This window comes from Poeciliopsis prolifica, unplaced genomic scaffold, assembly GCF_027474105.1.
Source record: "Poeciliopsis prolifica strain line A6 unplaced genomic scaffold, Auburn_PproV2 SCAFFOLD021, whole genome shotgun sequence".
Taxonomy (NCBI): Eukaryota; Metazoa; Chordata; class Actinopteri; order Cyprinodontiformes; family Poeciliidae; genus Poeciliopsis; species Poeciliopsis prolifica.
The window spans coordinates 4,634,433-4,654,572 of NW_026562396.1; the positions used below are offsets into that span (position 1 = coordinate 4,634,433).

General features: G+C 42.1%; 1 protein-coding gene across 3 annotated transcripts; it reads right to left on the reverse strand.

Moving 5' to 3' along the window:
* Positions 1–2,483: 2,483 nt before the first annotated feature.
* On the reverse strand, positions 2,484–16,160 carry mapk6 (mitogen-activated protein kinase 6). Of its 3 annotated transcripts, none has more exons than XM_055044974.1 (8): positions 15,947–16,160; positions 11,143–11,996; positions 10,721–11,038; positions 5,950–6,094; positions 5,498–5,662; positions 5,188–5,383; positions 4,977–5,094; positions 2,484–4,879 (listed from the first exon to the last, which is right to left on the reverse strand). In XM_055044974.1, exons 2-8 carry the CDS (start codon positions 11,377–11,379, stop codon positions 3,812–3,814), a joined length of 2,247 nt encoding a protein of 748 aa, XP_054900949.1. In that variant the 5' UTR covers positions 11,380–11,996; positions 15,947–16,160; the 3' UTR covers positions 2,484–3,811. The 3 variants fall into 3 exon arrangements, with proteins under 3 accessions (XP_054900949.1, XP_054900950.1, XP_054900947.1); XM_055044975.1 differs by lacking the exon at positions 15,947–16,160 and adding an exon at positions 14,267–14,388; XM_055044972.1 differs by lacking the exon at positions 15,947–16,160 and adding an exon at positions 13,346–13,474.
* Between the last annotated feature and the right edge of the window lie 3,980 nt (positions 16,161–20,140).

The following is a 20,140-nucleotide window of genomic DNA, read 5'->3' on the forward strand; positions in this document are numbered from 1 at the left end:
TATTTTTGTTTTTCAGAGCAAAAAAAAAAAAAAAAAAAGTGTTTACTTGAAACCAGAGCAGCAGTACAGTAATTATCCCTTCTTTGCGAGCAAACTGCACAGATGGGGCCGTCGCTCAGCAAAATGTCATATTTTGTGGCTTTTATTTGTTATGCAAACAAACAAAACAAAACAAAAAAGTTCTGTTTTGGAAAGTCTACAGCCAACCGGCTGAGAAATAAACCTGCTTGATCAGGAACAGCTGTGGCCACTTCAGACGGAGGGAACATGGCGTTATTATGAGGACGTTGAATATTAAAAAGCTCTTATGATCTTTTTATTTTTTTTTTTGAGCAAGGCACAAATTACTCTCCCATTTGTCACGTGGGCTCCAGCACTTGAGCCTAATCAAGAGATGACTCATTTGGCTGCAGCTCTTTTAAATTCACATGTTATCGAAGTTCAGAATATTAGCCTGTAACTTTAGCTGCTTTAAAGATCGTCTGCAGTAATGGTCCCCAGTTTGGGAAAGCAGTGAAGGATTTATAGGGTAAATGTTAAAACACAGGCTGCTTAGAGGCGTAAAAAGTGATACTCTGATCTGATATCAGCGGTCAGGAGGCTGCGTAACTCTGTCAGGGGCCAAAGCTTTTAAAGTGCAGGACCCTGAGGCCTGAGCTCTATTTATGAAGGCACTTTGTGTTCTAACTTTAGCACCTAGAGTTCTGCTCTGAATAAGGGAACGTGTTCAGGCACTGAGGAGCCATCTCAGGTTTTGGTGAATGACCAGGTCGCCTTCCTTTTGACTTCATCTGAACAGCATTATCTCTCAGAAATCAGCTTATCCACTTATTTTTTATGTATTTACTCAGGTAAAACTCGTGTTTGTTATTTCTGACATGTCAAAAATTGAGTTTTTTGATTCCCTCCATTAGTGAGAGAACGCCACTCATCCCGGCCTCCACTAAACGAGTGATGTGTCGTCAATGGGTTGATGGTGAGGGAAACCTCCGAGCACAGAAAAGCTCATGCATTCATAAAGATATTGAATGTCACATTCATTTTGGACTCTCAATAACTTATTTAAACTGTTTGTGTCGCTGGATGAAATGGTTACTCCTCAATCCACTTTAAAAACTGGACCCAGTTGTTTTACTTTCTTCTGATTCACACTGTTAAAATCACGTTTCAAGTTTTATCTCCAGATGACAGTTTGAATTTTCTTTTAGGACGAAGGAAAGCAGTGAAATATTAAAATAACTCCATACATTCTGACATAGAGCAGCTTGAACCAATAGTCTTGGAATGACACCAAAAGCCAAAGGCAACCAATTCTTGTTTTTAAAATCAATTAATCAATTATTCTAAATGGCTTCAATTACCTTATTGAAGCTGTTTAGAGTGTTTCAAATAAGTCAATAAAAGTTTCAAATTAATATGACTTACATGATTACGATTGGTTCTTGGTAGAACTAATTGTATTTGCTATACCGATATATATGTATGTATAAATTTGCTATACAAAACAACCCAGGTGGATGGATTGACATTGTGAGCAGAGGAAACAAAGAGACATGCAGTGGAAAGAGAACCGATGGCACTGAGTTGGTCAAAGAGAAAACAGCGTCTGACCTACATTTTATTTTAGCCACTCATTAAATACAAACATTGCACCTCAGTGTTCATCAGTGTTTTGGAGAGCTAAGTGACTGAGAAATGTGTGGTTGGAAAAGATGGGAAACACTGCAGACAGTAGATGGCCTGATTTGTCCCGGCAGGAAGTGGCAGCGGAGAGAAAAATCCAGCTGCAGCTGGTTAGAGGGAGCAATCCAGATCCAATCTTAGCACAACTTCTGTTTTCCTGTCGTGTTCACGTTTCAGCCAGACTGGGCCTGTCGAAAGACACGTTTCGTTTAAGTTATGTTTGACAAATACAACATTTCTGTAGCAACTGAAGGGAGCAGTGACTTCATTGTGCTACATATTGGCACAATGTCTCTGAAAGATACACATCGCCACCCCTGGAAATAATTTCAGGTAGTGGAAAAGTTTAAAAAATAGAATCGTAACATTTAATGTGAAAATTTGATTTTCCCTATTGCAGTGCCATCAAAAATAGGTTGATACCATTACAATCTATTATTCATTGTTCATCAATTAATAATTTGAAGTTTTAAATTTCAATAATAGCTCCCAACCCTCGAAAAAATTACTTATTTCTGCAGAGATGACTAAAGTAGCTTTGAGGGCTACATGCGACTCTTGGCAGAAACAGGAAATTGCAGCTTGGATCAGTCCAGAATGGTGACTAAGCAGATCTCTTCAGGTATTTTCACATCTCTATTCACAATGAAAACAGTTTTGAGTGGTTCAGTCTCAAACTAGATTGAGGCAGTGACTGACAAATAACTAAACTATGAAGCTAAACAAGAGGAAAGACACGTTTTGAAGTTTATCCTTTCTGAAACAAGAGCATGTCTGCAAATGAAACAAAGAGTCAGTGATTTTATTTGCCAGTAATTTTTATTTTGAGATATTTTGTAGAACAGGGGAACCGATAATTACAAAAAAAGTCTGTAAGTGTTCTACATGCTACACCTTAACCTATTTCATCATGCTTGCCTGGAAAAAGTACATAGAAATTTAACAAAAACACCCCAACCCCCCCCAAAAAACATACAATTAAAACTGACGTACTTTAAACCCACCGTTAGCTTTGCCTTTTAATGTACCTTTCCGTCGCCTCCATGGCCTTTTTTTTAACACTTAGAATTTCTTGAAATAAAAATAAGACTTTTAGGCGCTTCTTCAAATGAAACAGGTTTTCACAAAAAAATAAAAAAAAAGACAGAATGCACCTATACATAAAAAAAACAAAACAAAGACAATACCCAGTAGAATGGAAAGCCTCAACTTCACGAAACAAAAAAAACAACATGAATTTGCATCCTACGTTAAAAACAAAAAGGAACACCTGCACATCCTTATAGTGCCGAAATGAGAATGGAAGTCTGTTCAGCTCTTCAAACCTTCAAGAATCACATTTGACATAACAAAGTTTCGTAAAATAAATATCGCACATCTGCTAGAAATAAATAACGATCACTGAAATACCTCACTATGTTAAATGCCGAAGTGAGACAGATTTCATCTTTGCGACCACTTCATTTCATGGTATGAGGATGGTCATGTGTGTAAAGCACTAGTGTGGCTTCGAGTGTCTCTCACTGCTGTTACCTTGAGGTAGATAACACGTTTACATTTTAACGCCTACGATAATGGTTGCTGCTGGCATCATGTGTCAGATTTACAGTATGAAAGGATTGTTACGGAAGCTTTCTTCAGGGAAACATGTTAGAAATAAGGAGGAAAAAAAAAGAAAGAAGAAAAGACAAAAGAACCCACCCAACCCTCTTTCCTTTTCCCCCCAAATGTGTACACCCAACCCAGGAAAGGCCATTTGAAAGCACTTTAAAAGCCTACAGCAATATTTGTTCAGCGATCTTTCCTTCAAAATCTCCTTTCTTAAATCCTTCTACTTTCCCACCTCTCTCCTCCCTCCATCCCGTCCATCTACAGTACTTACATGTGCAACGACATGCCGGTTTAGCAATGAGGGCGTAGACAATAACCCATGAAGGCCAGGTGATCAAGGCTCAGAGTGATGACGAAACTCTTCAAATATAATTTATCAGCCCCCATCGACACCTCAAAATAAAACTATAATAATAATAATAATAAAAAAAATGGTATGAAATGATTCAAGTACAATAACACCGTATTAAAATAAAAATAAAACTGCCTAGATTTTGCACTGTGAGGAAAGATATATTTAATTAAGATGCTTGAAGATGCTGCTGTAGGTTTTGTGGGCTATCTGAGGGGAACATTTGACGGCACAAGGGGAGAGGGACGCCTGGATGGATTTTAGAGGCAAGTCGTCAGGGCCGTCAAACACGGGCAAGGCCAGAGAGTCCAGCTGCATATTGAGCACGATCTCCGCGCTAGTGTCCAGGAAGCTGTCGTCTAGCTCCTTCACCACCGAGGGCTCCGTCTCCACGCCGGTCACGGCCTCGGCGTCGTCTTTCCGGCTGAAGAAGCGGTCCAGGTAGCTGGTGTAGGAGCTCTCCTTCTGGAGGTGGTCCGCCTTGCGGAGGTCCCAGCACGCTTCGTCTATCAGACAGCCGCCGTCACCGAGGCTCTCCCCGGGTCCGAAGCTCTCCCAGGGCTCGGCGGGCCAGACGCAGTCCCCGGCCACCACGCCGCCCAACTGGGCTAGGTTCACCAGGCACTTCTCCTCTTTCTCCTGACTAATAGTCTTTGACATGGAAGTAGAGCGCGGCGCCTCCAGCTGGGAGACGGAGAAGTTGAGCTCGTTGAGGAGGCCCACCTCGCTCAGCAGGGTCACCTCCGGACACGGCTCCGGCTGCAGGCTCAGCTTGATGGTGCTGGCGATGAAGGAGTCGAAGTCGAAGCCTTGGTTCTGCTGCCTCTCCGCCTGGTGTTTCTCCTGCTCGCTGTCCTTCTCGGCCGGACTCTGGGTCTTCTCGGCCTCCTTCAGGGCGATCTGCGCCTTCACCAGCCCGTTCTTCTCGCACTTGCTCTTGGCCTTGCGGTCGGCCTTCTCCTTGCTCTGCTGCTCCTTCCAGTTGGACAGATCGATGATGAGCTTGGGTTCGTAGTAGTGGTTGACTTCACTGTCCCTCCAGATGAGGTTGTCCAGGTAGGAGGGGGACACGGCCTTGTAGTTGCAAGTGTGACTACACTGCACGTCACAGTACTTGTTCTCGTGGTGGTCTTCCTGCCAAGACCGCTCCGATGGGAGGAGGGTTGAGTAGTCGAAGGACGGCTCATCCCGGAATTTCTCCCGATCGCCGTCGGCGTATTTACGAGGATCGACCTGGAGAGAAACGGGGGTTTAGCTTTTGTTCCTCTTTAAGTCTCATCTCACTTCTTCAACCTCTCATCCCCACTTCCATCAAGTCCAAGTTACATACCTGGACCTCCTCTTCATCTGTAACGTCAGAGAGCGCCCGGGGGTCAACCTGAACTTCATCTGGGTCATGGGTGCTGTGCAACTGCCAATCAGCCTCTGAGAACTGGCTCTCATGATACCTAAAACGGCAAACACACCGTTTAATACAGAAATAATAATAAAAAAAAGGTTGTCATGGTTAACAGATCTTTTTAGTAAGTTTGTCAGCGCACCTTTCCCAGGTATGGCTGTGGCTCTCGTCCATGAGCACGATGTCATCTACTTCATCTTCAATGTGAAAAGGGTGCAGAGAGATCGGCTCGTCCAGGGGGAAGGAGTAGTCGGCCATATAGGGGTGGGCCAGGGCCTCTTCGGCAGTAAGACGGTCCATGGGGTTAAAGGTGAGGATCTTCTCCAGAAAATCCATGGCTAGAGAAGAACGGGGAAAATTAAGACCGTCAATCAAGGAACTGGAGTCGCGACACACGAGCAACCTGACCTTGAACAGAGTGCTGCGTGACTCTGCAAGGGGTTGTGACTCACCCTGTGGGCTGACACCAGGCAGCAGGTTGACCAGCGGCATGTGAGGCTTCGACATGTCGCTGCGGATGAAGACAGGGATGACGCTGTGAAGCTCTTGCCGGTCTTCCTCTCGCAGCACGGGGATGGATTCCAGTATCAGCTGCATCTGCTCCAGTTCGTGTGCTCCTGAAACGGACAGACAAACGTTGGTTTGTTCCCGGGCTTACACAACAGCCACCGTCTGCATGACTGAGGGTTACGTGTGGAAGATCACGGGAACAACTTTTGTTTCCCTTGTGCCCAGCTTAAGGCGGTTCTTACAGAAATGGAAGGTTTCATTCTGCCCCTACTAGACTTAGAATGGAAAGAACGCGCCTCTACCTTTAACCCCCACCGTTCCTAAACTGATCTCCTCAGCCACTTTCCACTGGTGCTACGGAAAGTTCAACAATTCAAACTGAGTTACTAATTACCTGCAAAAAGAGTTTTCCCAGTGAGCATCTCGGAAAAGATGCAGCCGGCAGCCCACATGTCAATGGCTTTGGTGTAGTTGTTCGGTGAGAGCAGCAGGCGAGGAGATCGGTACCACTTTGTGACGAGACCCTCAGACAGATGTCCCTGTGGAGACAAAAACATCAAACCTTCAGTATGGGAAGAAAAGATTAGAAACCAGTACGCAGACATTAACAGCCACTCTGCTGAGGCATTTCTTCTCGATTTCTGCTTTTGAAATGCAACATGGCAAATGGTGCTGAGCTACACTCAACAGTAGCAGCGAATATTAGAAATGTCTTCAAAACTTTGAGGTTCTGCTAATGTTGAAAAACAATTCCAATTGCGGTGTTTCCATTTAAGAAATGCAAATAAAATCACACATGGCGAATTATTCAAAATCACGGTGATGTTTTGAGACATTTGGTGGAATTTTTGCATTTTCCAAAGAGACAACCTTTTCTGATGAGAAAACAGTGTTTGCATTACAGATTTGCAAACAAAATAAAAACAAAACGCTAATTTGATACGGATGAAAAACCAACCTCGTCCCAGCACGAAATGTGAGTTTTTGTTTTGTTTTTTTTTTTTCAAATTGATGCAATTCCATTAATGAAATTTGTTTTTGTAATTCCAATTTATGTAATTCTACGGTCAATGGCAATGCTAGTTCGGTGGAATTTCCCAAACAGAGGTGCTATGGTTCTGGTTCAGTACAGACCCCAGATAGGAGGTGGGGAACGGGGGTTAATAAATGAAAAGAGGGGCAGACGAGGCACGTGTAAGGCCATGTCAGCAATCTGAGAGCAGGATAATCCCCCTGCTGCCACAGCGGTGACACCAACCTGCCCTCCACAGTCGGTTCGACAAATCACAACCCACTGAACACAAAGGAAAGCGAACTGTCCATCTCCCCGTGTGTGTGTGTGTGCGCGCGCGCATGTGTCTGTGTGTTGGGGGAATATACCCTGGGGGAGGGGGTTGTAGTAAAACGACACCCTTGCTTCCCCCACCTGCAGCTGTAGTTCATGGTATGACAAAATTGGTCGGCTCACCACTAAGCAAGGCTCCTCTTTCTTGCCTAATTTAGCTGCAGATAGTTGATGTCACATTATCCTCAAGTGTATCGACGCTCTGCAAGCCCTTGTTTGAAGGATCTATAAATGGCACAAAGTGCAGACATATCTCCTTCCTCCAGGTAACCAGCTAATCGGTTTGTCGAATAGCGGCTTGAGAAAGAGGCCGGACATAATTAGAACGCAGCATGGAGGACAGACGGGTTGCACCCAATTATTGACCCCAAGTTGGAGCTGGCTAGTTGCTAGTAAAGCCAACTTAAACAACATCAGTTGAGTTTCCACTACAAAAATGCACGCAAAACTGTCAATACTCCGCTAATGCTGTAATATTGAAAACCATTGTCATTATCCTTCTCTTGTCTTCTTCATCTTTCTGCCAGTAGTAACATCCGGTTGTTGATCACGTGACTCTTGTGATGCAAAAATTAAAAAAAAGTCCATTGTAGGTGTTGCAAAATACCATGATTGATACAGCTGAAAAACCTCCTCAATCAAGTCCACAAACTTTTTAATTGAAAAATGTGTTGGGGGTTTTTGTCCCCATAGTAGGCATGAATTCCAATAATTAAATGTAATTCCAGTATGTGCAATTATATGGTCAATGGAAATGCAGCTGCAGCTGACTACAGTGGAGAAAACCACATAACCAGTTTAGAAAAAGGGATGCAAATTAGGTTAGCATTCTTGGTTGTGCAAAGATGATTCACTGTGGAAACAGGACTGAACGAAGAGGCGCAAATTAAAAGGTCGCCAATGACTGAAAGCATAAAGTGGGCCGGTAAACATTTGACTCTTTTAATGAAGTGGCCCATTTACCATAAACAGACCAAGTCAATGCATGAACAATTCAAATGCCTTTGGCAATAGCTGGTGAGCAAGTCAACCACTTGATCAAGATTAGAACAGGCCGACTTTTATGACTCATAAACGACTCGCTCGGTGTGTCTGACTGTATTAGTTCAAACTTCCTGAATCTGGTCAAACAAGATGTAAAAAAAAAAAAGAACACACACACACACACACAATACAAATACATTTTAATTTCCCGGACAATACTGGAAACTTATGACTAAGACCATTGAGATCCTTTTAATTTAACTTAATTTAATGAAGCCCAGTTATTTCTGACGTTGAACACGTCTCAACCCCATGAAGCACTTTCCGGTTCGACAATGTGACTTTTAGGGGGAGAACCAGAGCAAACCTCACTACAGTGCAATGATGCACTGCACAATAGACATATTCAATACACATTACAGATGAACTGCTTTCTATTGCGACAAAGCGTTAATAGCCTGTGAACAGAAAGCCGGTATGTGTTGACTTCTTGCTGCATATTTCTCTCTGCCAGACCAGCCTGTTGCTGGCACAAAAAAAAAAAAAAAAAAAAACTGGGTCAAATGAGAGCTTGAGTGTTGCTGTGCTTGTGGTTTGGAAGCCTGTGTAGCAGAAAGGACCTCGGTGAACTCTCCTGAAAGGATCACTGAAAACTGAAGTCATTCCTCCAGCATCTCAAATTACTGCCTCTTTCACCAAACATCAAGCAAGCACATGATTCTAATAATCATGAGCTTACTCTGGTGGAGCTAACCCTGACTAAATGGAAAACCCCCAAAGACTGAAGAATGAACCCCGCGGGTTTTATTCCAAGAGATTTTTTGATCGCAGTTAAAACAAATGAGTGTTCACAGTAAGGGACAAATCTGAACGGGTTCAGTAGAAGAAGAACGTGCAAAAAGTGACTCTACACAACTTATTACAAATAACGTGCAGTAGCTTAGAGCTTTAAACAACAACAAAAGCTTGATTAAGCAGAAGTAGTGGAGGACTTTCTGAAGTCTAGCTCTTGTTGAAGGGCAGGCCAGAACTGGAAATTTTAAATAAAGCCCTGAGCAAATCCCCCTCTTTTTCCCCCCACTTCCAAAACAAGACAAAGAGCTGGCTGGGGAAAGGAGGAGGGCATGGCTTGGAGAAACTGGATGAGTGCACGTGAATTTTTGTCATTCTTGAGCCCTGGTCAATAAGGGACAACTTTTAAGCTCACACAGGAAGAAAAAAAAAAAGCCAGCCTTTTCAGAACACTTCAGACCAGCACAAAAACACGCCAGAAAGTCACAAGGGATTAAAAATGGGGTGAAAAAGGTGAGAAAAAAAACAACTAAAAAGACTGAAGCCTGGTGGCCTGATCACACGACTCAAAGCAAACCAGGAACTGAGGTTCGCTAGAAAAACAGCACTTCTGTTTTTAGCGATGCTATTTAAATATGCTCCCAGTCACTGTCTCGCGATGACGTGGATGGTGCTTATGAAAGCATATTTGCTCCAAGAAATTCTAAAACAACATTCCAGGCTTTCACCATCACTGTGGATGGGAGTCTTAAAAACAAGCTGGGCATCAAACAATTATCAGGAACTGCAATGAATCACCTTTAACTCCCCTGCCACAATAGCAATACTGATATGACCAAATGTGTACAAAGACCAGCAGAGTAGGTTCAAACAATCTACACACAAATAAAATCTATCGAGGTTACAATGAAACAAAAGACCACCCCCCTCCACCAGGCAGCTGTAGAATACCAACTTGCATGCATGTTTCTCATTAGAAATCTGCCTATACAGAGAGAAAACGCCCATAATGCAAACCCCACACTCCACTCTATAGTCTCTGAATCGTGTGAAAACCTCACTTCTTCCCATCAACAATGAGCTTCCACCTTCCCTTTCCTATTGCTCTGTGATAGAGTCTCTAAGGATATGACTCATAAGCACAGTCAAGTCAGGAGTGAAAATGTGAACCGACTAGACGACTGTAGTATAGGCGTTTGCTTGAAAACGTGGTGAATCAGTGTGTGTCAGACGTCTTGTATGAAGTGCCAGAGTCCTGGCTGAGGATGAATCCATACCGGTCGAACAGACCACACCACCTGAGCTCTCTCTAGACCTACCAATAACTAATCTGAGACACGTGTAAGCATCCTGACTATATCTATGTTTAACGGAGGTCCAGCTCCAACCACAGAGGGAGGGAGAGAGAGAGAGAGTGGGACAGAGAGAAAAAGGGGCTGGCCAACCTAGATTTCCTCACCTCACACCACCATATGGCCATGGACAGGCATTTCCTCATCCTTTTGACAGAGTGTCAACAACACCGCAAAGCTACAGAGGACTATCTCCTGGTTGCAATCAACAGGGTGAACCCTCATCTTTACATTCAAAGGAAAAAAGCAACAAATGCAGATTGTATACAGAGCTATACAATATGATTTTCACGTGTGGTATATAAACATGTAGCCGTTAATGCAAGTTCTTTTGAAACTCAATACCTGGATTCTGCCAATTACTTGCATAAAAACAAAAAAATACCTTTTGGCAAAAACATGCTCCAGTCTAAACCAAATATCTAATTTTAGAGGTTTTGCTTTGCATACAACCGACCAAGGAAAATTCTCAGCGCATGGAGTCCCCAGCCCCATTCTGCTGAGAAAGGAAGCCGAGGCGTCATCTCAAGGAACCACATCCTGTCTTATTTACTTCCTGCTATAAAACTGCATCACCCAGGGGAGCACCACGCTACCGGCCAATAAACATGTTGAGTTAGGGCAACAACCAAGGTACAGATAACAACAGTGTTTTATGTGTTCTTTCTAAGCTAGAAATAAGTGTTCCTTACCTTGTGGGAGTAGTGAGGATCCATAATGCGGGCCAGCCCAAAGTCTCCAATCTTGAGTACCAGATCCTCCGTGTTGACAAACAGGTTGGCAGGCTTGAGGTCACGGTGAAGCACATTGGCTGAGTGGATGTACTTAAGGCCCCTTAAGAGCTGGTACATGAAGAGCCGTGCGTGGCCCTCAGACATAGGGCCCCTCTCCAGCAGCTGACAGAGGTCAGTCTCCATGTACTCTTGCACGATGTAGACTGAGTTCACCTCTGTGAGTGACGCCACATCCTCTGTTAGTCTGCGGCCGCAGGGGCCTAGAGTCTCAAAAACCTGTTGGTACAGACCAAAAGGTCAGTGTTGGCACGACCTCGTAAAAACAACCATCCCGTCGTACAGACGCGCCATCAGATATTCTGTTTGACGTTGAACCATACCTTGACAATGTTGTCGTGATCAAGTCTTCGGATAATCTTGATTTCCCGCAGGGCGTGCTTCACACTTTGAGGATCGGTCAAGATAATTTTCTTTACCGCCACCCGCTTGTCACAGTCGGTATCGACCGCCGAGAACACCAAGCCGTTCCCGCCGTAACCCAGAGGTTTCAAGTCCATGTAGCGAGAGCCCAGGTCGAACCCGTGGATATTCATGAGTGACTCGAACTTCTCAGCCATGACTACTGGTTTTTATGTCAAACTTCTGCCTATTTCCTGGCCTGTTCCTAGCCCAACTTTAACACCACTGGAGGAATTATCAAATAATTCCCCCTTTGCTTCAGAGGCTGAACTAACCCCCGTACAGACGACTACCAAGTCCCCCCTGGCTAGCCGTCACCCTCAGATATGGGACTCTAGTGTATCATATTTTCTTTCCATGTTTAATGTTGGGAGAAATTTTAAAACAGAAATTTCCCCTCAACCCTTTTGGTACAAGGATATCTTTAGCTAATAAGGTCTACGATTTATAGACTACAATGGAATGGATTTGAGGCCAATTGGAAAAATGAAAAAAAAATAGCACTGGGGTTGTATTAAACTATAAAAGCATGTAGTTGCATCCTCACAGTGCAGATACATTCAGTGTATGACTGGTCCTGAGCAGCTTCATAAGAAATGCACAAATTTTCTTCCTGTTTTAGTAATTTTTTTTTTCTGGTCAAGTCTTCTGATATATAAAAATGAAATGCGTCTGGCCTTGTTAATTTTCAAAATAAATTCTTACTCAGTGATCAGGTGGCTCAAGCTCACCACAGTCACAATCAAAACTATCCTCCATTTTACTTGGATACAACCTGGAAGACAAGACAGGGATAGGGGGGAAGGGGTAAAGAAAAATACAGTTGAGAACTTGAGAAATTAAAAAGTTTTCAGAGACACGCATTCGTTTGACTTCAGGTGAGAGCTTTTACCTGGACAAAATCAAAATATTAAGGAAAACTGGTTACAGCACTAGAAAACTTGCACCGCATCGCAAGGGTGAAAAATGTTTTACCTTATAGCATTTTTATTGAAACGCTCAAGATAAATTTTCCATTCTCCCACCAATGATTGAGAAGAAGGAATTCTTCATTAAGCTCCTCAGTCACTGGAGTTTTCACCTTCTATCCAAATCCATTAAAAAAATGTGTATTGTGATCTGAATTGTGCGATTCATTTGGTATGCACATTCAATTTGAACATTTTTACCATATTAAATCTAGTATGGCATATGAGCCTCTCAAACACTGCATCTACTAAGTAACATGTAAGCTACTCTTATTTTAACTTTCGTTTTTATTAAGACGGTTTAACAAATTTGTTTCATAAGTGTGGTTTTAAATTTTCCGTTTTAGTTCATTAGTATTTCTGCCCCCTAATACTTCAGTTATTCATGCTGCGCCTTTTTCCAATCATGTCTGGTACTTTGCTTTTGTGAAGTATTTGCTCTTCCACGTTAATAAGCAGTTTATGATTCCGGAGTATTTGGGTCGTTGAGGAGCCGACAGAACCGGTTCCTTTCGGTGACGAGAGTCCCACGACTCGGAAAAGAGCCGTAATTTCCATCTCGACTGTCGTAAGAGGCTCTTGCCCCTCCCCTACCCGGCAAAAGGCGCTTGCCAGTCCGGTTTCTGGGTAACAACGCATTTCAGGAAATAATAATATTTAAAAAAAACCCCACAAGACTTAATAATACAGACGCTTAAAATAACACAACGTAAAAATAAGTACACGCTTTATAATGTTAAATTATTGACGGCTTTATTAGCCTTTAGCGGATCAGGTAGCGGGTGGCGGAAAAAAACGACAAGAATGGTACCATAACGACGAGCCGCTCCGGCTCGGAGTAAATTTATCACAATACCGCAGCTACGAGCAACGTTTACGCAGCCGAAACATTAGATATACGACATTTTATTTCAACACTTGTCTTTCCCCCCCATTCCCAAGTAATTAAAGACGGCGTTAAAACGCAGCCCTGTAACAACACGAACAAAGGAGCCGTTGTTGGCTGAGGCTTTTGACTACGTGGTCCAGCTCTCACAGTGCTAAGCAACACAAAGCCGAGCTCCGTAAAACGGCTCAAAGCGGTACAAACCCCGCACTGAAACCACGCAAGGTGGGCGTAATAGCGATGAGGACCAACATAGGATGCGTTACTTACTGTCTTTATTCGTTGCATTAGCTGGGTGATTGTTAAAACCAAACCCGGACGAGGTTTGCGTGCGCTTCGCTCCCCGAGCTCTGCGGATCTGCTGCAAACGCCATTTCGGCTGGCTATGAAGGGAAGGCGTGACGTAACGAGGCTACTTCACGGATCGTCGGAAATACTCCAATTATGGTGAGAGCGCGTTATGAATGATTTATTGAATGAGATCGATTCAAATATTTTCATTCTTTACAAAAATAACTTACTTGTTTGCTTTAGATAAATAATAAAACCTTAATCAATTACTTTAGATTGTTTAATTTACCCTCTAAATATATTTTAGATATTTAGATATTTTTCATGCACTTTTGTTTGGCAAATGATGAATCTCAAAATTAAATATGCTTCTTTTTAGCTGGAGTGGGTAAATATTCATAAAAATATTTTCTTATTAATCATATAATTTATTTCCCCCAAAGCATTCATTACTACGTCTTGGTCAAATTTTAATCTTTAACTCTATTTAATTGACTACAACCCATGATCGTGTGGGGTTAAAAGTTTTTTGTTTGTTTGTTTGTTTGTTTGTTTTTTTAACTAATTTAACAACAGTACACTAAGTATGTACTCCTGCATCAGGATCTTGGAGCTTCGAGCAGTACGCGAAAGCGGCAGAAGTCATTCAAAACTCGAGAATCCTATACGGTTTAAATCCAGTTAAGTGACCACAAATTTAACACCATCTTCATCATCACGTTTCGTTACAGATACAGAGGCAAAAGGAAGTGTGGACAATCATTCATGCTCTAAAGTAAGAGTGGTTTGTTTTTATTTATTTTTTTAAGAAAACGAAAATTCCCCACTCCACCTATTTTACTGAATAGTCTAAAGCGATCTAAAAAATAATAAGAAGAATAAAATACATAACCTACTGACCTATAGGATCCAGTGCTGTCACCGTGACTGGTCTTTGATTTTGTCTTCCATGCGATCACAGTTGTTTTTGTTTGTTTGCTTTTGTTGTTGTTTTTCGGTGCAATTAAGCCCTTGTTTTCAGCATTGCTTAATCCCTTTCTTCTATCTGTTTGGTTTTGCATTTAGTATGATTTAATGTTGTTTTCTCAGCAGCATTAGGCTACATTTGCTCTGCAGTGAGAAAATCCTGCGGCCATGTCATTCAATGCAGTTTGCGGATTTGGGAAGCCCATCTGGCACTGAGATGAGCTGGGCGACCCCTCTCCCCCCCACCACCACCCCTGGATCTCACATCATATCCGCCACGAGGAGAGAGAGAGGGAAAAAAGCCGAGGAAAAACAGGATATGAATCCTCGAGTTACTTTTCGGTATGTTTACAATCCGCACTGAAGATCCTGATCGCCAGTCATCCAGACTGTGCATACTGTGAATGGATGAGCATGCAGGTGGGCGTGTGCAGGCCGGCATGGCAGCATCACAGCCGCAGCAGCCTACATCAGCATCCGCAGCCAGACCATGTGAGAATCCATGTGTCCCTGAATGCAGATGCTCCCCACCGGCCGGGATGGGCTCTACGACGGAGTAAGCTGCATGCGGACTGAAGCGTGGTGCGGACCGGAGCGCGCACAAATTGTAACCAAAAGCGAGAAAGACTTTGTGCTTGCTCTGGTGGCGTTTTGAGTCGACTTTCAAATTGCTCTCCCCAAGTGCAGTTTCCAGATTCATAAGATTGATGTAATGAGCGTCAACATCTCATTGTTGGCTGATTAAGGCAGGAGGTAAAAGAAACACAGGACTGTCTTTTTAAGCTTATGTAATTTACCTCATTTAATTTTAAAGAAAGAAAGAAATGCTTGCAGCTATTTATTATTATTATTATTATTATTATTATTATTATTATTATTATTATTATTATTATTATTATTATTATTATTATTATTATTATTATTTCAATGCACCAGTACTACATGGTTTATCCTGAACAGACTCAGTATTAAACAACATTTTGTCTCTTCAGGTGTTTTTATCTTTAGGAGGATCCAAACAAATTCCTTCAGCAGAAACTAATTTGAAATTAGTGAACTGACTCCATGATGTCTGACCTCTACTGGACTCTGATTGTTTCTGATAAAAGCTTCATTGATGACTAAGACTTTTAGCCTGTTGCTGCTCTTTGCCCTACTTACGAACCACAAACTCCACCTTACACAGGTCAACCGTCTCTACTTTGGGTCATTTTGTGACTTTCTCCTAAACGCTAACAATGTGTCGCCGTGCCGACATCATTTCAGTCCGTTCTGCTGGCCTCTCCTGTTACATCATGAGACAAACGGTTGACATCAAGTCCTACCGGCATCTGACTAAGAGCTTTCTATTTTTACCGCTCACAGTTAGCCCTGTGTTATAATCTGTGAACCCAAAACAAACGCAGTTGCAGTCGTCCAGCTTTGTCCGTATAGCCATCTGATTATCAAGATGCCTCTTTAATGCAAATGGGCATGAAGTTTGATCTCTTACAAGGTGTCTGCGTACATGCAACAGTAAGTTTTCCTGATTCCTCTGTTATTTTTATCTGTTCTATTTGAGTTTTTGACTGATTGTACAGAAAAATAGCCATATGCCCTGAAATGTTCACTTACCATGGCTGAAATTCTCCTGGAATAACCGGAGCAACATGGTGAAAAAAAAAAAGTTATAAATCCAACAATGAGAGGGATTAGTCATACATCAAAAATAAACACAAAACAAAAGCATCCAAAACAGCAGGAGGAAAAAGTTCAGAGCAGTCCAGATTTCTACATCTGTGTGGACATGTGCAGGTATTCTCAGTGCCTTGATGGTGCCTTCTCCCACTCCATGTGGCTTTAGTTGTGAGGTGGAGCTCCATGGAAATTTAATATAGGCCAGGCCAGAAAGGGGAGGAGACTGCTCTGTGTTTGGTTTGGTCTGTCAGTGTGTCGGATCCATAAAAGCTCATCAACGCCGCCTTTTCCTACTCTGAGCGTAAGCTCAATATTTTGTATTTTATGAAGAAAAAATAAATAAAAAATCAGTGTTTCTTCTGAGCAATGCTTTCTGAGAAGAAAAAGATAATATTTTGTAGGCTGCAATGATCAAATTCTGCTGTTTATTGTCCATCCATCCTTTTCAATCAATCAATTCAAATGTGAGGGTTATGTGTCAATGATGGTTTCTTTTTCTTGCTCTGGATAAGACTAAATGTTTAAGTTCTATTTTTATAAAGACAAAATCACGTCAACATTCAGAAGCACGAGAAGCTGAAATTATTTTACTACTGTTCATGCTTGACAGCATTTTTTTCTTCTTACAGAACAGTGTGACGAAGACAACACAAAAACTTTGAAGTGTTTGTCCATTGGTAGGGAAGTCCTGCTGCTTCACAACTCTTTTATCTTCAGTGAGGCTAACAGTATCAGCAGGAGGTTCATGAAGCTGTGAATTCACAAATGCCAGGCCTCAGTATCTGCCCGCTTTTCTATCTGCTTCCTAATAAAACCAGAGTCTGCTGCCTTGCACTCATTATTGGGTCTGCTGGCAGCGCTCCTCAGCCTTGATCAGCTGGTCATACGGCCGTTTCCTGGCATCGCTGCCTGTTGGCGTGTTTGATGTGTGAGAACGTGTGCTTGCGTGCCCATTTGTTTGATACTCAAACAGGACGGCTGCCGGTTCTAAGCATGTTGTGTTTCATCAAAAATATTTGCGTGGACGAATGAGGACATGTGGGCTAGCTGAAGTTTTGTCTGGCGACTGTTTTGCCTTTTTATGTTATTGTCTCCGTTCCAAATATATTATTAATGATCTGCAATGCATCAAGCGTGAGCTTGGGATTCGATACGCAAGATGCCTTTAGTAAATGAACCATTGATTGGCCAGAGTACAGAAAGGAGATCCTTATGCAATGCAACCTGAAAGAATTCTGCCTACAGATCAGCAAACAGCGATGCTTCGTCTGCGTTCCCCCACAGCGCCTCTGGTTGTATAACATTCTGCCAAGGAGCAGAAACATCAAGTACAAGCAGCAGTTCTTGCACTCTAGTGAAAAACCTCTTGACATACACATAGGCAATGCTATCTATACACACACTGCTCATGTTAAATAGCATGCCATTCCGGTATTTCAGAGTTGTGTGAAAGTTGCCACTACTTTCCTGAGAATAGTTGAATCTCCACTACAGGGGGCAAACATGTTGATGTATTCTGCAAACAGCATTAATTATTATCTTGGGAAGACTGGATTGTTTTTCTGTGTTCGTCGTCTGTCATAGAGCTTTGCCAGGACATTCAGATCCAACAAACCTTTTCAGGTTTTCTCACACAGTGCGATCCTGATGTGCCCATATCCCACTGTGGACATGGTGTCTTCAGGGTGATGAGCATTGTTAGCGTATGTAGCAGTTCTGGTTGACTGCCATGTGTTTTGTAGGTTTGCAGCTATGTCACACTCATTCTATTTTCAGACGGTGGATTGATCGGCGAGTCATGAGACGTTCAAAGCTTGGGATTTTTGTTTTACAACCTATCCGGGCTGTAAATTTACCCTGCATCTTTATGACATGCTGGCTGTGTTCCTTGATGTTTGCTATGCTATATGTTCACAATTGTTGAGGAAAAAAAACCCTTCACTGGACATTTAGATTTATGCAGATGTGGATTATATTTACTACTTAATTTACTTTTGAAGACAGCTGCTTTAACTGGATTTTGGTTAGGGGTGTTGTTAAAGGAGGCTGGAATGAAAATGTACATAACACTTTTCAGATGTTTAGCTGTAAAAAAAAACTGTAATCTTTATTTTATTTCACATGTGATCAACGAGTGGACAATTTAATTTAGTGGTGGAATTGTGATCTCAGAATTAATCTGGATGTTTCTTCCTGCGTGTAAAACTGACATGGACAAAATGTCAAAATTCAGAAAGAAATAAAATTTGCATGCACTACTATTTTACTCTCCTGCTTGTTTCAATAAGCAAGTTCACTGGTTTACGCTGCCACTGTCACTGTGTTAGTAATATTATGCAATGCACATTGCTTCCAGCACATTGCTTCCGCTTCCAGCAACTGCACGTTCGATCGAGATTTTAGTTATTGGGTGCCGTACACTTTGATCCTGACATGGCATTAGCTCAGCACTAAGCTGTAAATACGCCAATCATTAATTCTTATCAATCACGAGAGGGCAGAAAAAAGGAAATTGCCCTTCATTGCTGATTGATTAGGTGTTGACAGAGAGGTGCCGCAAAAAAAAAAAAAAAAAGCAACCCTCAAAAATAATCTCGTCAATAAAATGACTGAGATGAAGGTCAGGGTTAAAAACGCCCACGTTTGGAAGGAAAACAAAAAAATCAACTTGCAGAGCTGCAGCAGATCTTAAATCTTTGATACGACTTGACAGCAACTTTGCATCAGAGGGTTTTTGAACTCGGGAATAATCAGAGGGGGAGCAGGAGAAGATGACCATCTGCCTTTGCTCTCCTCTCACCATCTGGGAGCAGAACGTCCTGAGGCCCACGGCCCACTGTGGATGCATCTCAGCTTGAGGTTGTTTACCCCCTTCCTGTTATGTAACTGGGAAATTGTATTTGTAATTTTACTGGTGTTTTGCACTTATTGTCATAAAAAAAATACACTTGGTAATGCACCTCATCAGAGCAAGTTTTTGACATTACTAACACACCAAAAATATTTTCCATATCTCATGACAGATTTTCTAAAAGTCTGTACAGGAAAAGTCTTTCAAAAACGTGCAGAAAAAAAATTATAATGTATGTCTCATGACTGATGAGGTTTGTTTATGTAGTTTCAGATTCTCTCCTTTTACCTCTCAAGTTTACAAGCAATTATCAGCAGATCAATCTGTACAAAAAATGATCTTTAGTTGCAGTCAATGATGTTTGGCTACAGTCGCAGATTCTGCAATGTATCCATTGTAATGTCGAACTTCAATGTTTTTTAACTTACTTTTTTTTTCTTTTTTTTTTTGGTCCAAGCAACACTTTCTCAAGCTGACTTTTCACCTAATTAAGTATATCCACAGCTCCCTCCTCTGAGGTGTGATGTAACCTGTCTGGTCTGCTCTCTGCCATAGAATTAGAAGAAAGAAAGAATGAAAAGAGCAAATTCTCAGGCTATTTTGAAAAGAAACTATGAAATAATCTGGCAGGTACATGGGAGGCATGTGTGTGTGTGTGTGTGTGTGTGTGTGTGTGTTCATGCTGACGTAGTGTGTGTGTTTGATGTGACTGGATTTGTACATAGGGGGTCAGAGATAAAACTGCTAGTGATGTAAGAGGATCAGAGGCCCTGGGACCAGGACTAAAGCAGGAGACCTTCTACCTTTCACTGAAGCAGTGTTTTGTTCTTCCTGGCACGCTGAAATAATGGAGCAGCTATTTCCCCTCTTCGCCCTGTCTGCCGATCTGCCGACACAAGAGATAATTGACTAATTAAAAGTGAAATAAAAATCGCCGCCATGTTTTGCAACTTTGATTCTGTTGGCTTTCTGATAGCAACCCTCCGCATTCTTCCAAAACATCTGATGACACACGCATGAGTGGAAACCTTCCAGCTGCAATATACTCATAAAGATTGGGAGAAAGAGGTCAAAGTTACAAGTTCTCTGATTTTTTTTTTTTTTTCTTCTTTTTTACTTAGAAGTGTTAGCAAAGGCAGGAGGACTGAACACTGTCTGGAACTGGCCATAAAAAAACCCCCTGAATAATTACTTAATTAATTCCCTGATAAAATAAATCAGATGCTCAATGAGACACTTTTAATTCAAAGCACTTTGTGTTTCATCTGCCATCAGGTAAC

Coding starts and splice junctions, on each gene's coding strand:
- mapk6 (XM_055044974.1), bottom strand. CDS start 11,379: ATGGCTGAGAAGTTCGAGTCACTCATGAATATCCACGGGTTCGACCTG. Junction 5,095..5,187: donor CACAGCCATACCTGGGAAAG/GTGCGCTGACAA, acceptor TTGCCGTTTTAG/GTATCATGAGAGCCAGTTCT. Junction 4,880..4,976: donor CAGATGAAGAGGAGGTCCAG/GTATGTAACTTG, acceptor GTTTCTCTCCAG/GTCGATCCTCGTAAATACGC.